The 17,486-nt window shown below is 42.2% G+C and overlaps 1 protein-coding gene across 2 annotated transcripts in view; it reads left to right on the forward strand.

The window, feature by feature from the left end:
- Positions 1-17,486, forward strand: part of LOC130427330 (polyamine-modulated factor 1-binding protein 1) — a 149,096-nt gene that overhangs the window by 89,912 nt on the left and 41,698 nt on the right. For both annotated transcript variants that reach the window (XM_056754711.1, XM_056754720.1), the window contains exons 12-14: positions 13,268-13,414; positions 14,304-14,393; positions 16,239-16,295. In XM_056754711.1, coding sequence (XP_056610689.1) covers positions 13,268-13,414; positions 14,304-14,393; positions 16,239-16,295 — 294 coding nt within the window. The remainder of the gene's footprint in view (positions 1-13,267; positions 13,415-14,303; positions 14,394-16,238; positions 16,296-17,486) is intronic.

Below are 17,486 nucleotides of genomic sequence, written 5' to 3' on the forward strand. Positions count from 1 at the left end.
CACGTTTTTAATTTGTACCCCGCTGTCAGGCTCACCCCATCCTCTCAATGTCACCCTGACAACAAAAGTGCCACATGATGCAGTCCGTAAATTTCTTTTTTAGATAGTTCACCTCACCCTAAGGCATCTGTATGACATTTCTTTCTTGATTAGAAGAAAGATATTAATATTAACAAGGTGAGCCACTGCTATTACAATGAATTGAATGGGGAGGAATACGTATTTTTGCAGGCGAACCCGGAAGTAAGCGCTGCGCTGGGTCCCTCGACTAAAAGCCTATACATTTTCCAATAGACTTTTGGAAGATCGCAAAAAATAAACTCTGTGATTAACAAAGGTTTATGATGTTTACATGTTTTGTCTATCTATATAATGTTTACAAATTAACACAACATTTAAGCTATAAAATAAATACACTTAAGGTCTCTTGATATCAACGTTATCACCACCAAGCCTTTTAAAGTTTTTATAAAAAATATGTTCCCTGGTTATTAATTACTCTGTTAATTAATCCGCATCTACGTTTTAAGAGATCTGTGCCCATGCAGCACTATTTTTGAGCTTTATATGCGCGATGACGTCAAACGTCCCCGCCGAAGGATGTAGTCACTTTTAACAACTTGTTAGCAACCGCTGTTTTTAAGACAAAATAAGGCTTAAAAAAAGCGGGTTATAATTTGTGTTTTATGTCATAGGATAAAACATGAGGCGCTTATCAGCCCCTGCGCACACGCAGTAAATGAAGCGACCTCGAGAAAGGTGATGTTTAATGTAATTTAAGCGTAGCAAACTCAAGTTATGGTACAGTTAATGTCTGGTTTAATTATTGGTTCATAAAGAAATATGCTGCTTAATATGTTGTTTAATTTATCCCCCCATTAATCCCCCATTCAAGTAGATAGGACTGTAGACTTCCTTCGACATAAATAACTGCCCGTTGCAGAGTGGCACAATTTCTGTAAATGGACTTTGGTAGAACACAAAAGAACATTTAAGGCATAATGGTAATAATGGACTCAATTACTTCTCACTTTCGTTGTATGGAACAGCAAGACCTAACTTCTGTGGAAAGAATCTTAAATATGTTCCTGTTGCAAAAAAAAAGTGGATGGGGAATAGCAAGCTTTATAATGGACAAAAAGCACTAAAGGAAATACCATACAAGTATGACTTATGAACTGTATTCCTCTAATGGCATGTACTGGTTGTAAACCAGTATATAGATGGAAAAGGATCTTAAGTTCTTGCTTTTAAATGTTATGCGTGAGAGCTGTGGTCACCATTCACTCCAGCTGTATCTGCTGTAAAGTCCTTTTGTGTTCTGATGTAAGGTTTCAAAAGACATGAGAGTTTATGACAGATGTTTTCCACATTTCAGTGAGCTAAACAAATCAGTCCCCACGTTAATGCTACCAAAATTAGAGAAGATAAGAATAAGATCACGATGGGTTATCACATTTTGGAGACAGGTGACATCTTACTCAGAGATGTAATCCGTGTATGATGATAATCATTTTTTACAGTTTAAAGCCAATTTTCTTGCTTCATTTGCGATTGGAAGATGTGTAAAACAGGTCATGTTGGACCCTCTCTGTTACCCTCTGTTCTCTCGGGGTAGCTCTGGGACCGCTTGTACCCTTGTGGAGGGAGGTGAACAGTCACTCTGACTCCAGGTGGGAGCAATCAGCTTTGTTCAGTCCAGTATCTGTGGGCAGCTGAGGAAGTGGGGGTCAGCGGGTACCTGCAGCTTTTCAAGCCCCCTCGCCCCCCCATCCCCTCCTTTCTCCGGCGGAGGAGAGTTAGGAGCGGGAGAGTGCCGAATGATTGCTTAATAAAACATTTGATTGAGAAGCGAGCGGAGTGCGAACCATAAACAGGCTGGATTCTGCCCTTTAATTTTACCATCTCCCGAGAATTGCTTTCGCTGTGCCGCAGAGCGAAGCTTACACACAAGCGGTTAGTTGCCTACCCCAGAACTGAAGATCTAATTTAGCGCGTGTGTGCGCCCGCTCGGTTGTTTGTCTATTTTGTGTTCCCGGGGACAAAAACTAAGGGCTTTTCATTTGAAATTCTCACTGCTGTAGATGCTGCCTCGACGCTGATAAGAAAAAAACAATCATTTCATACCGCTGAGAAAATTGGCCGTACTGCGGCTAAGATGGCAGCAGCCCTGCGCCTGAACACGCCGGATTCTAATTTGCTTTTTCTGTCAGCTTGAATCGGTGTGGGTGCGTGTTTGTGTGCATGATTGCATCCTTACAGCTGCGGTATATTAATGTGGCATATGATTTACTATGTGTTTTCGCCTTTTATTTGGCTGCAGTCCCATATTGCGAGCTCGCTACAACACTGCAGTGTTGCTTTCGGCACACACTCCTCTATTTTGGTGCATTTCTGCATAAAACATGCACCACTGTGTATGTGCATGCGTGTGTGTTGGGCTCAGATGAAAGGTTAACTCGGGAGCATATATCAGACACCGGCGTGCAGTAATAAAGGGTCGGCTATAGAGCTGCTGCTTTCCTTCTGGGAACTGCCGCATTTTTATAACCTCACTGACAGCAAGATAAAGTGCTCGTCCAATTAGAAAAATATTTGGGCGCATACCTTCCTACAAGAGTTCATGCCTTTTTTATCTTCAAACCCATTTATCTTGAATCCTGGATCTTTTTATTGTTTGTTTGTGTTTTTCTAGCTTTCTTCTCCGAGCACGAATGCAACACGCATGGCTTCCCCCCAACTTTGTGTTATGCTTCTCTGCGGCGTGCGACTCATTTTAAGGAGAAACGGTAATGAATGTAAGTTTTTGCAAAGCAATGCTTGCACCTCGTACCCTGGGTCTGCATGCACCCTGATTAATTCCTAACCTCATCCATATTCTTTCTTCCTTTCTAAAGAATGTATTTCGTGGTGCTTTTTTATACAGAGTGCATTAAAATTAAATTCTCTCTTGTTGTGAAAGAGGCGCGCGTTAAAAATAATTGGATGAGGGGGAGAACAAAGAGCTGCCTCTCCCTTGCGCGGCTGCACGGCCCAGCGAGGCGTTAATGCCGCGCCCGTCGCATTGTTCGGCTGTCTGCAGCCATCTCCCCAACCAGACACTCAGCGCCGCTCAAGTCACTTTTAATGTCTGATAATCAAGGTGAATTTTCAAAAAGCTGCCATTTTCAAATGATGGTGTATATATTATGTGGAGAAGGGGATTTTCAGGAGGGGAGGGGCCTTTGGTGGGTGGGAGATAGGACTGGGGGTCATGCACAGTGAAAGAGAGACACCTACTGGTTATGGGTGGAACTGCTGGCGTGTGTGCACTGCCGTTTGATGGCTGACATGTTATTTTTTTGTGGCTGAAACCTAAGACAGCTTTCTCGCTGCTTCACCTCTGAGTCAGTCCATCACTAAACAGTCTTTTATTTATGAAGGTAGATCTTAAGGAAGCAGACCAGCGTTTAGGTTTTACATCAGCTTCCAAGGCACTGTGATGAAATGTCTTGATCTAACACAAATGCAAGTCAGTTTTTGAGATGCCAAGAAAATATTTAGTGATTAAATGCCTAAAAGTAGATAAATGTACTTTTAATAAATGAACTGCTCCATCGGATCATTTTTTAGCATGGGATTGTGGGGTATTATAGGCAGCGAAGCGAAAGAAGTGCTTCTTTTAGAATCCGACTAGAAGACATCTTGGCAAAAACAAACATTGAATTTAGGTTTGCCTTGTTGCCGTCTTACTCCTGTATACCGGCCTAGAACGCAGCATTATCAGCTTTAAGTTTTGATGGTGATTTTTGGGCAAAACATACGATACAACAGTTATTATGTCTGTTTCAGACATTGTAAAAATATGAATCTTACCCAAGATGATGTTCTTTCTAATACACATCTCTCAGAATACAGCAGTTAAGTCGTAAAGCAGTGTGTAGCAAGCAAGATGCTGTAAGCTCCTGAACATTTCTTTCTCACCCCGTCTCATTGTCGCTTTTTGCTCTGACTCTGCATTCTCATTCTTCACCTCAGCGTGCATTGGCCGCTCTCCGCAATACATTACGGAGGTGAACGTACGCGGTGTGTAGAATGTAATAAGTGCGTATTTATTTTCTTCAGACTGAGTTACTCTCCCGGCTTGAAGGAGAAGAAGAGAACGACCATCTCTTTCGGCATCGGAGCTTTGAGAAATGAGTCTGATCGTGTGTCAGATCTCAGGCTGTGAATCATACGATGGAGGCTATTTTTCAAGTGCGTTCAATACACGGCTGCGGTTTTGATGCTTTTTCGGATGGCGTATGTATTTGGCATCCAAATTGAAAGGTTTTTGTGGGACCCTTACCACAGCATGAATATAGAAAGTGGTAATGATTGAATCAGCCAAAATGTATGTGTGAAGATCGGTTGTATGTATGAAATGAGATTTTGTATCAGATCTCAGGCTGTGAATCGGGTTTGCGAGGGTTTTTTGGCCTTTTTAGTTGTGCGTTGTGGTCTATGACACTTTTTGGAGTGTGCAAACTGTACCATGCGGCGAAATGAGACTGCACACATAAGAAAAGTTTCGTTTGAGATTTGTGAAGGTCATGATACGACGGGCTCCGAACCCATTATCCTCTCCCTCGGCCCTCTGATAGGCCTCATCCAAACACTAGAATAATAAAGCAAGTACTTTCTTCTGCCTGTTTTTCACAATCTCAGAAGAAAATTGGCACGTAAAGAGCCTTTGGTCCTGCGTGTCTGTTTTTGTCATTGATTTTGAGAGCGCCGGGTTTGTTTTAAGATTCCCGTCTTCAGTGGATTGACTTAATGCACCGGCAGAACTCAGGAATGTGAAGGAGGACACAAGCCTGCATCTTCGTCTTTCATGAGGAGGCCACTGCGGACGTGTCGCGCTTCCCGAGGAGCCTGCTCTCCTCTGTGTGTTTGAGTGAGGGGGAATGAGGACGAAAGCCTCTTTGAGGTACGCACACAAACATTCAGAGAGAAAAGCCTTTTAATGGGCCGCAACACCAGTTGTCAAGGGTATATGTGGCTTTAGTACTAGTGAAAGTGACACCAAGCTGTTGATCGACTCTTCTGCTCTGAATAACCAAATTGGGAGCTCGGTTGATTTCTGGAGACTTTGTGAGATCAATACTGATGTGTGCCACCTGGAGGCCCGAATGCCATGGATACAAACACAAAGAATGAGATTTTAATACATAGCTTAGCCTTGGACCGGAATGCCGGTTGACTGAACACAAACCTTGTTCGATGTCCTAGTTTGTGTCATTGTATCGTTTTTGGGATTACAGCTTTAGAGGTCCAGTATGTCATTTTTTTGAGGATCTATTGACAGAAATACAATATAATAAACATAACTATGTCTTCAGAGGTGTATAAAGACCTCACATGATGCAGCGTTATGTATTTATTACCTTAGAATGAGCTATTTCTGTCTATAAGGTCCCCTTACATGGAATTCGCCATGATGTTTCTACAGTAGCCCTAAACGGACAAACTACTCTACAGGGTTTGCCGTTTTCTTTTTTGTTAGCAATTGTTAGCATTAGCAATGGGTGGGACCCCAGGGATCACAAATAGCTACTATACTGAAAAAGTGTATAGACCACATTGCAAGATGTTAACATTGGTCCAGAAACACTTCCGGTTTTGTTGATCTTTATTTTGTTTTATTTCGTTATCTAACATAGATAATAAAATCTTAAAGACATTTGTTTAACATTTTGATTCGGATATAATGATCTGTTGGTTGTATTTTGTTCTTTTGGACCAGCGTTGTTTAACCAAGTGGTCTATAGTTTGAATTCATTGTCTCTTTGGATAAAAGTTTTATTTTAGGATACAGGGAAAATGTTGAATGGCTGTGTGGTTTACTGTTATGCCAGTGTGGGCACAGTGCCCATGAGGAGGCAGTGTGTGGCCTGTGTTGTGCCTGCCTCACACACACACATACAGATGTGAGCATGTTCAGTCAGACATGTCTGTGTCATAGTCGTATGATCCAGCATGAGAATGAATACAGTGTTGTGTTATTTGCGTATATTATTTTTTATTCCTAGTATTATTTTGGTTACTGTCTTCTCCGAAATCGAAAAATGTGTTCTTTGCACAGCGCACAGGAATATATATTCCTCTCTGCCCTCCACACCCCCTCTTTCTCATTTTTCGTCTGCGCTCTACTCTTTGTATCCTTAAAATATTCCACACAACTCGCTGCAGTTCCGCATGACAGACACCCCTAATATAATCTGTGTGTCTGAATTCTAATTTATACCGTCAGGATAAAATAAATAGTCTGCAGTTAATTATAAGGAGCCTGTGCCTGCCTTTGCCCGGGTGATTTATGAAGTGCATGCGAGCGTTCTCCAACGCATTTTTCTTAATTTATTTTTAATCTGTCTTTCTATTAATTCCGCGGCGAATGTCTTAATGATGTGAGAGGTGTGTATTAATGAGAGCAGGTGGATGGAAGGAGCTAAGGTGGGAGGGTATACCTGGGGGAGGGAGGACTGGACCTAACAAGACCATTCTTAGACCCTCCTCACCTTCTTGTAACCCCCAAAAGCTCTCTCTCTTTCTCTTCTTCTTGCTTTGTTCTCCTCCAGCTCCCGCTCATGTGTTTTTGGCTGTGGGATGGGATCCTTACAATGATGCAGTAACATACCTTGGGGACTTTTATTAGTATTTTGATGTTGCAGGTTTTTTGTTCCCAATATTTAACCAGTGAAAAGTATTAAAAAGAGTCTGTCAACTTTATGACATCTACTCCATAGTGAGTGCATGTATTACTGTCTTTTGGATGTACTCTGAGATTATTAAGGTTTTTAATATTTATTCATTAAATGAATGCTAAATCGACTTTATCTCTTGTATCTTCAGCTAAATCCAGACCTCATTCAGTCAAACATGATCCCCAAACCCCTTCCTCACATCCTCTCCCATTTCTCTCGTTGTCTGAGTGCCTTTCATTTCCTCCTCAGAAACAGATCCTCCGTGGGGCAGCTAAGCATCAGCGGCTGCAATGCAGCTCCTGCAGGAACAGAGGGATAATTTAATTTATCTTCCTTTTCGTCTCTGTAGTCTGCTCATTTTATTCACACACAGATCATTACACACACCGAGACCCCATTTTCTTTTCCTTCTGCGGACAGACACACACATACACGTAGGCGGGGCTTTAACTAGGCTGGCAGGCCCAGACCCCGGTACTGCTGACGATCGATACGCATGCTCGGATAGGAGATCCACATCGCCTTAATGGGTCCTTCAGGTCCTACCATAATACACCTCTACAGACCTGAGTACCACGGGCGTCATAAATTTCTCTCTCTCTCTCTCTCTCTCTCTCTCTCTCTCTCTCTCTCTCTCTCTCTCTCTCTCTCTCTGTGCAGTTAAAGGGTGCAGATGAGACAGGTGTACCAGACCTGCTTATGTTGAATTTTGAATGTCAACAAGACTTCACCAGAATATTGTTATCGAACCAACAGATGATGTTCATTCGGGAACGCGTGCTACTTGGCACGACACAGACGTTCATGCCCATCTACGCTAATACTTTCATGTTTGTAAGATGAACAGCATGTATAGCTACAGCGGTTCTCTAAGTCCCAGTATGAATCATCGCGAGTGATTTTTACCTCATGATGCTCGCGCGCCCGTGATTTGATGCATGAACACCTTAAGTCGAAATGAAGAGCGCTGTGCCCGAGCGTGCGGGATTGGATTAAGAGTTACACTAGCAGTAAAAGGAGACGGCCGCACAGCATCTGTTCTCCCTTGTTCCTCGCGGCCCTCAGGCAACATACGTGGGTCACGCGCCTACGTGCGTGCGCCCGTATTAGCCAAACAGATAGCTACCAACTTTAATTGCCTCTGCATCCACTTACTCACCCCTAACGCCCTTCAACCTCGTCCCCCCTTTCTGCTTTCCTCGCCCGCGCAAATGAAAGAGCGAGAGGCAGGAAACGGAGGGAGAGAGGAGGCAAGCATAATTACTTATTTTAGTGGACCGCTGTAGAATGCCTCTCGCCAAATGACTCTAATTCCAAATGCTTAGCACGGGCCGAATAGACGCGAATCCACGTGACAGCAAATTGCTTTCCCATTTGCAGACTTAATGGCTTTTCATACTTTGCACTTCCAATAAGCGGTAAACTCGGAAATTAATATTGCACGCTGTGTTATGATGCAAATGGGAGGGAGATAACCGAGTCGCACCTTCATGCAGAAAGCTCTGATTAGATCCGTAATTGCTTCACTCTTGATTTTTTCCCTCCCGTTCTTGCCCTCCGCTTTCTCGTTTGTTTGCGACTTTGTAACGTAAATTCATTGAGCTATTTTGAGACGTGCCATTTCACTTACGCATCAACATCGACTGCACTTTTGATTTGTGTCACGCTGTGGTTTTTGTTTTCGAATCAATGCTAATCAGCCGTAATTTGCCGCCAGCGCGGAGTGTCTCGTCCTGGGGGTTTAGTGTCTTCGCCGTCACCTTTAGTGTCCCTGTCACACGTCCTAGTCGGAACAGGTTTCTAAAATGAAACGGAATAATAACAGGAGGGTCGCACGCGCGTTTTAATGTGTCGTATTGAAATCATGCATAAATGAACATTTCGCATTGAACAGACGATTACGTTCGGCGGTTTGAAGATGTTTGCAAAACACTCAGAGGTGATGTGTTAATGGCGGGGTTGATGAAAGCCGAGGCGACACATTCAGATGCGCTCGGTTAGACGAAGTTTGCTGTAGATGAAATTAAAGCTTAATTGAATAAAATAAGCGCCGGAATGGAGCGTGTAAATGCGTAGATTCAGTAGATAATATAAATAGGAATATTTTTCTGTCCAGCCATCACAGTGCAGATGATACACACATTAGTATTATTGCAGAATCAAATCTAGTTATTTTGTATCTATAGCACATAATGTGACCGTATTCTCCATAGAAATAATGATGCGTATCGCTATAGTAATTATAATTTTGCTCTGCTCTCTCTTCTGAGTCGCTAGGAAATGTCATAAGCCGCATTCCTCGCATTATTCTCCTGCTTTGGGTGGAAAGTGCATGTTCTGCCACCCTGGATGTACACAGCCACCTGACCTTTGGACAAGAATAGCAAACGAATTCGCCGTGATTGGCTGGCGATTGTAAGGAGTGATTGAGGTTAAGTGTCCTTTGGTCCGCGGTGGGCGCTGTATGTAGTAAGACGGGGGGCTTTACCTGACCACTGCGCATGCAATCGGATCCCCTCGCGCGGTTTCCATGGCAACGGTCTCTTTCTTGTGCTCCTTGTTCCCATTTCACTTGTCACTTCCGTAATTGCCTCAGAATTTCCCTGCCTCTGAGAGTATCAGGGGGAGAGATGACGATGACAACAGCGATAAGACAATATTTATGAACTGTGCATTCGTGGACAGCGAATGAGGAGGTGCGATGCACCTGCTAAGAAATCCGGGTAAAATCACGTTCGCCTTTAAAGTGGTTTTACATGGTGGACCAAGCTGGTGTAGATGATGAACCGGCTAGTGAAGGCTGCATATATGTAAAATGTTACTCTAAGGAAAAATTTGAATGTGGGTCATCTAGGTACCATATGTCTATAATCTGAACTATAAACTGGTGGTCTTGAGGACGACATGAAACCTGTTTTTTAAAAAAACATTGTGTTATTGTACATGTGTTTCTTTTGTTTTTATTTTACGTAATGAGATGTCTTATTTTTCTGTTTCAGCAAACCCCCTTATTTTCTCACTATGGCCATTAGCACCAGCTCTCAGAGTCTGAGGTGTATTTTTCCCTCGAAGCTGTTCTTCAGTCAGGAGCGGTGCTCTCAGAGGATTGATAGCGCAGACTAATGTTTCTATCCATCATTATGTGCAGAATATCACCTGCGAAAGAATAAAGAGCCTTACGCTTTCTGATAACAGAGAGATTCGGCTTGAGCTACTTGTCTTTCTCCTACGCTTTTAAAGAGAATTCTCCTACAAAAACAAATGCGCTCGCCTGTGGAATATTTCGAAAATGAGAGTGTGAGTGTAAAGCGTGTGTCACGCGTTCTCCCCCTTTCTTCCTAAAACAAGACCGCCGCGGCCACATGGAATTTATATCTTGTGCTTTTCGGGGGATGTCAGAGGAATTAATTGATTTGCCCGGGTTTGTCAGGGAAGAGCAAGTGCTTGGCTCCAGCACGTGTTATTAAAGCTAATACCTCAGAGTTTTACCTCCTTGAATCATATTCTGACGTGTCTTTATGATGTATGGATTTATTATTCAAAGTGTTGTGCGGGGCTGGAAGGCCCACTCATCCTGGTCCCCGGAGACCACCTGTGTTTTCAAAGACCACTTAGAGAATGGCCTGGGGCAGCTGCATGCCAGAGTGCTTCTGGTCACGAGCAACAGTCCAGACCTGAGGAAACACAGACTGTCCTGCCCACAGACATCTGCAAACAGACCTCACAGCTGGACTGTTTGGATGAAATCACCGTCTCGAATGTGCTTCTGTATTTCAAAAGTGTATGATAGACCATACAAAGCTGTCCTACGTTCACATAACATTAACTTTTACAGTATCATCTTGCCAAAAGTGACTATAAAACGCACAAGGTGTTTCAACAGATGCTCGCCAAAGGGATGTGCAATAAAGTGCATGAATCTGGCATTTACTAGGAAACATAGCTTCAAGGGAATGTTTACCCTAAGAGGAAAAATTATGTCATCATTTATTTACCTATTATATTATATTTTGAGAAATGTCCCATGTTTTGTGTCCAAACAATGGAAGTCAATGGGACCCCGATGTTGTAATGTTACCAACATTCTTCAAAATATTATCTGAATGAAAGTCATGCATGTTTGGTATGACATGATGGTGAGTAAATGATGAAAAAAAATCACGTTTGGGGGATCTATCACAGGTTGAGGTGTCTTTGAAATAAATGTTTGCCAGGGCGTTGCTTTGTGGTTGCTAAGGCGTTTTAAGGGGTTGTTAGCACAACGCTTTGGTGTTTTGGGTGGTTGCCTGGGCATTTCATTGCAAGTCTACTTTGATATTAAATCAAATATTCAGATTTAGGTTTTTATGTAAAAGTTTAGTAAGTGTAGTTTTACTACAAAGTTTATAATTATAATAACCATATTTTTTGTCTTATTTTTATTCAAAGCATGGTTCATTTCCGTAAAGGGTTATCCAAGTGCATAACTCGATGTTTCGTTCCAGAGTGTCCTCCTTAGAAAAGTAAAAGTTTTTTAATCTCGCCTAGTTTGTGAACTCAAGACTTTTTAACACCTCGCACCAATCAAGGAATCTGGGTCAAAGAATGTCCTCTCTCTCTGTGATAGGGTGTGAGGTATGGTATCATTAAGGTAATGTTCTTCAGAGGGCGTTTAGCTGAACTGTGATGTCCCGCTGCTCTTTCATGAGCTCCGGTCACAATCCAATCTGGAATGACCTTTACCGCAGAATATATCAACAGTGAATATTCAAACACATTCACACGCCCTGAACCCAATGACGCTTTGCAAATTCACAAAAGATCTTTTGGTTTACCAGGACTTTGTTCATTAAGAAAATGTGTGGCCAGTACTGGACCTTAGTGAGAGCAGTCAAGCATTACCCATTCAGTCTATGTATCCAGACATACATCAGTGTTCACATTACGCACATTCTTTTTGAAGATTTGGGCAGATCGTAGCACATGCCTTTAGTAAAAGACACGGTCTTCATCCATTAAACTAGCCCAAACATGGTCAAAACTGTGAGTTCACACACAAATCCTGCTGTCACGGTCAATAGCACAGTTCATATTTTTGTATCCACTTTATTGATTAATGTTTTCATTTGGAGGTAGACGGTACTCTTATTGCTTTGGCTTTTGTGATGTGTTTTTGTTTTGTCTGAGGAGTGAAGAGCACGCTCGTATATCATGCACTTCTGCACAGTTTGGTTTCGCTGGCCTGTGGTGTTCATAAGTAATTAAACCAGAGTCACAGAGGAGGCCAAGTTCAACCTCTTCATTCAACATTCATTCTCGCCACCGCAAATTCAGCGAGCGGAGGCGGATCCGCCATCCAGCACATAAAGAAAATCTTAAGTGTTGTGTAAATTACTTGAATGTATGTGGCCGATGCTTTTATTCAAAGCTATCGCATTGCATTCAAGGTATATATTTTCTCAGTATGTGTTCCCTGGGAATTAAACCCACAGTTTTTGTGCTGCTAGCGCAATGGGTTATAGTATAGATTAGTTTAGTTTTTTATAGCATTATTGTAGTTTTAGTTATCATTTATTTTAACATTGCATGACATTTGAATGACATGAGGGTGATGTGGACCGAATTATTGTATTTTGGGGTGAACTGTCCCTTTAAGCACTAATTTGACCACATGATATCAATCATCTGACCAAGTGGTTCCTAGCATGTCCCTCTTTTATTTTAGTCCCTGAAAGATATTTGTCCTGAATACTTTGCGCGACATCACTGCTCAGTGCGTTTAGCACCTGTCGTTCTCCTTGTGCTTACAGGTAAAGTGCAGTCAGCTTTGCCACGGTGGCCGTGTCTCTATACCCCCCTGCCCCCTCTCATGGACCCTGGCAGATCTTTCCCAATAGATCTTTATTTACAGCATAGAAGTCGGAAACGGCTGGTCAATCCATTTAGCCTAAGGCCACTGATTTGTTCGTATTTACTGCAACACCCAAAGAAAAGCCAGGGTATTTTTCCCTCTCTCTCCTATTGATTCGACTCTTAGAAAATCTGCTACGCTGTCTAAACACTATTGATCCTCCTCTCTCCATGCCGAGCTCCTGCGCCAGTGTATAAAGGGACTGGATGAATTGAAATTTAATTTCCGACAACTTGTTCCTTTTATTTTACCCTTTTTTTGCCAGAGAAGCAAGAGGCGGTTGACTTGGAGCATCACTCGGTGTGACCGCAACTCTGCGTGATGTTGGCATGGTTTGACGTGACTTTGGCTGTGTGCGGATCTTATTAAGAGACATTGGACTCCAGAAGATCTGTCAGTTTCACTCAGATAAACGGACTATATATCTATATAACAGAAAAGCCACACGAAGAACGTAACCACATTCAGTATTAAGGGGCAAATATGTGGTTAAAAATATGCTTAAACCAGACTTTGTTGGACAAACTGGACTTTATAAACCAGTTTGCTGGTCCATTGATTCTTTGCACAGCAACTGCCAAAAATAACATTTGGTGCACAGCTTGTGGTTTGATTTTATTGGACATTTTTGTGACCCATTATGTTTGTGTATCAGCTACAGGATCAGAGTTCCGAGTGCCGTAGCCTCCAGAGAGCACGAGAGGAGCTGATGAAGAAGGGAAGAGAGTGGCAGATCGAAAAATCCACTCTGCATGAACAACTGAACCGTGTCAAAGAGGAGCTCCACAGCGCCTCCCTCAGGGTACTGTCGCCAAATGCACCTCCGCATCCCTGCCCCACTCTTCTCATTTACCAGTGAGATATAATGCTGCTCAAAAGGGGAGGCTGTGTTTAATGATCATAAATATTCATATAACAAGCACGAGCCAAGCCCACGCTCCAATTTCAGCTCATGATGTAAATGCATATTTTAATATATTATCATTACCACCATCATGACTCTTATTACGATAAACGCAATTACCAGATTTATGGCGTAATTATTATTTTCTTCCCCTGGAGCCATTTTATTCGAGAAACCAGTCTCCCCAACACCCCCCTCGTAAACAGTCTGCTTCCCGGGACCCCCCCACACACCCGTCCCAAAACATAAAGCCGTTGATAATGACAAACACACAAACGGGCCATGTCAGCGTCGTCCGTGCCTGTACGACACACCATCTGAATTGCATATACGCCCTGCCGCTGTCATAAGCCGCATTAAGACAAATGGTCACGCAGTTTGACATAAATTGGAAAATGACATTTGGAAACCGCCGCTGCAGTGGAAATTAGAGATATTAAAATTATAAATCAATGTCGGGGTAGAAAGGAGGGGGGGTGGGGTAAAGGTCCTATTATGACTAGGCCCCAGTCGGGCTCATCTAAACGCATCAGGCTGACTGTTCATCCACTGTCCGCTTTTAAAGAGACAGAGACAGCGATAAATGGTGCGGAAGGTGTGGCAACAAGAGGATATTGTGTCTCTTCTGTGCAGTCGAGTCAGCTTATTTAGCAGCAAAGTGTGCTAATGGATCATCTCAAAGGTGTGATATGCATTATGCAAAGGCATCCATTTGACACTTTTAATGAAGTCTTTTCTCCCTGTGCATCTCACCTTCAGTTGACTGTGTGTGTGTCTGTGTGTGTAGGAAGAGGAACATCGGCTAAAAGTGGTGCAGATTGATGAACTCCAAAGAGAGGTTGACATGACACTCGCACTGCTTGAAAAGGAGAGAGAGGTCAGCTGATTCTTTACTGCACACGTGTGCTTATCTCACATATGCGGTAGAGAGAAGTCTCTGGGAGAAGGGGAAGCACTAGACACAATCTTTCCCTGCATTCCGTTCAGCATGCTAGTTGTCCTAATAGTATTCAAAAGTAGAATTATTACTATGTCCCAAATGTTAGTACTGTTTGTTGAAATGCCATTCCCGGATGGTCTACTACTTCCGGTAGAAATTCGAAGTGCAGAATGATGCACACTCTAATGACTGATATTACTCACAACAGAGTTTAGCGACGCTCCACTTTTATAAATTATATTATATAACTGATGCATCACTAAATTTTTTTTTTTTTAGTATACAGTAAACATTACATACGAAATAATGAATGAATAAACACCTTAATGGAAAGAGCAGCTGTGTTTTGATGTGTGCGACAGTTATTGGACACAATGTTGTCTAGGCAACAACGTCCATTTCTGCTTCCTGTTAGTATGTCCCAGTGTGTGCAATCTCTATTTCAACACAAAATAGTAGCTACTATTAGGGCAAAGTATAAGTAAGCGAATTGGAATGCAGGGCAAGTCTCCACGTGGTTTACAAAGCATTTTATTTTATTTCAAAATCGCCGTTAAAACACAGCAAACTTGAAGCATGACTGCTGGCGAGTCACCCCGAAACTCATTACTAAGGCAAGCAGAAATGTTTTAATATGCCAATGTTCATTTATCTGCTGACGTGAGCTGCTCCATGAAATGCAATATAATGCCAAAAGAAGCCAGCGCTGTTCCGACTAGAGAAGTGATGAAGTGAGTAGTACTGTACATTAAAAGATTAAATGACATGCTAAAGATCGAACCAAGTATGTGAATTGCATGACTGAAGAAATGTAATACAGTTTAAGTAATGTCTTTTTGAAAGATATTTCATTACTGTCTCGAGCAAAGACAGTGCAGCTCCAAAGATACGTGAGCCAATGGCGTTTGAGTGCGAGCTCTGTCAGAGCGTTTCGTTGGTTGGATTTACAGAACGAATACGCCCTTCACTGAACAAACGAATCAAAATGAGACTGAATGAACCGGTGTCGTTCATGGTCCAAAGTTCTCTGTGTTGCAACACTTTATATCCAGTAGTTACTGAACCTTTCTGAAAAAATAAAGGGAATGAGTAAATTATGTCAAAACAGTTCAATCTTTGTATTGATCATTTAATTACACACAAAAAAATATATATATATTTTAAGATAAAGTTCTTAGCCCTTATCCATTCTCAAACCATATTCATACTTTTGATAAAAATCAACTTTACTTTAAGTGATAGTTCACCTACAAATAAAAATTCTGTTCATCGTTTTCCGTTTTGGGTGAACTATGAAATTAAAACCCCATGAACTAACACGAACAACATTAAAAAAGATCAATAAATGTTGAAAAGCTATATTGCTCATTGTAAGTTAAGGTTAGTAAATGCATTTGACTACATTTAACTACGAACTACTCAATGTTCATTTTGTTATCATTAGTTGTTTGTTTATGGTTCAAAAAGTTCCTCTTAAGTGTATGATTTTTATCAGAATGGATGTGCGCTTCTTTGGCAGGGGGTTCGAAATGCAATTATTGTACATTATTTGTGTCTCAACATCCACGAGCGACACTCATATTTTCTCTGACAAAAGACGACGCATACAAGGTATTGATGTTTTCAGGCCTAAAGAAAACTCTCCGGCAGCTTTAGCAGACTATAATTGCATTTACTTTAGTACACACAGTGAGTTTACTTTTCTTATCGCCGTGCTTACTCATCCATCCTTCAATACCCCTCCATCACTCTCCTCATGTCTTTCTTTCTATCTTTCTGCAGGACTGTATAAAGGTAGAAGAGCGTGATCGACAACGAGAAGAGCAACAGAAGGACAAGGTCTCTGCCGCTTTCTGCAAACCACTGCCTATTAGCTTCCAAGCAATGTCTTCCTAACAACTGTTAAGTGGCAGTCATAACCTTGCCGTCATTTAAATGAGAGCTGGAACAGCACGTGTTAGACACTTAACACGAGACCCCACGTGCACACCTACACAAAAGCCGGTGATGGCTCTGATCAAAACAACGTTGAATATTATGACGGGCCCTATAATAAAATGTAACATAAAATGTTGCAGGGGCTAAATCTCAAGATCAGGAGGCCTGGCTAGCGGCACTCAACGCACACCAGGACACTAAATTAAAACGCTGCTTTGAAGCCGTTTAGAGTGAAGCAAGACATTGATGTTGTGTCTTAAGTCAGTCACTATTTTACTATTTCCTCTGCAGGAATGCGACAAAAATTAAAGATCAAGTTGGGATGCTGAGCTCTGAGATGGATGTTTGTACAGGATGCGTGTGAGAGTGCTTGTTTGTGAGAGAGAAGAACAAATACCTTCTCAGGGTTGGTTCCCCCTTTGTCGAATGATCTGCCTGATGCTACAAGTTCAGCAGATTCTAGCAATCTTTAAGAATCGGCTGAAAACACATCTCTTCCGTCAACACCTGACCGATCAGTTCTGACTTTCTATCAAAAAAAAGTGCTTTGTATACTGTGGTGGGCTATATGAGACCAGTCTATTGCACTCACGCTTTTAGTTGTCCTTATGTTGTTCCAATTGCTTCCATTGTTTGCCTCATTTGTAAGTTGCTTTGGATAAAAGCGTCTGCTAAATGTAAATGTAATATTGAAGGGTAATTTGAGGGCGAGCGCTGAGCCGGGTGTTTTTACAATGTGGCCTCAGTGCGTGTTGGGACCTCAGTTAAGCCCTTGCTTCAAAGTGCGGCCAACCGCCACTTACCACTGCGCTTTCCTCGACTCCTCGGACAAGATTACTTTCCAAATAGAGTGCGGACAGCTTGATTAATAGAGGGGTCCGCCGAGGTGCCCGCCGCAGTATATTTTCACGCAAACTTGGGCCCGTTTCATTCGCGTGGACTTTAATGTGCTGATCCCTGCGCCACTGGAGTCTGTCAGTTCATAAAATACACGAGGGCACTTTCAGGCGATGCCTGTGAAAATTCATTGAAGACTCTGTAGATGTTGTGTTTGAAAGCTGATGGACGAGATCACAAAATGCCAGTTGGAAT

Source organism: Triplophysa dalaica, chromosome 1, assembly GCF_015846415.1.
Source record: "Triplophysa dalaica isolate WHDGS20190420 chromosome 1, ASM1584641v1, whole genome shotgun sequence".
NCBI lineage: Eukaryota > Metazoa > Chordata > Actinopteri > Cypriniformes > Nemacheilidae > Triplophysa > Triplophysa dalaica.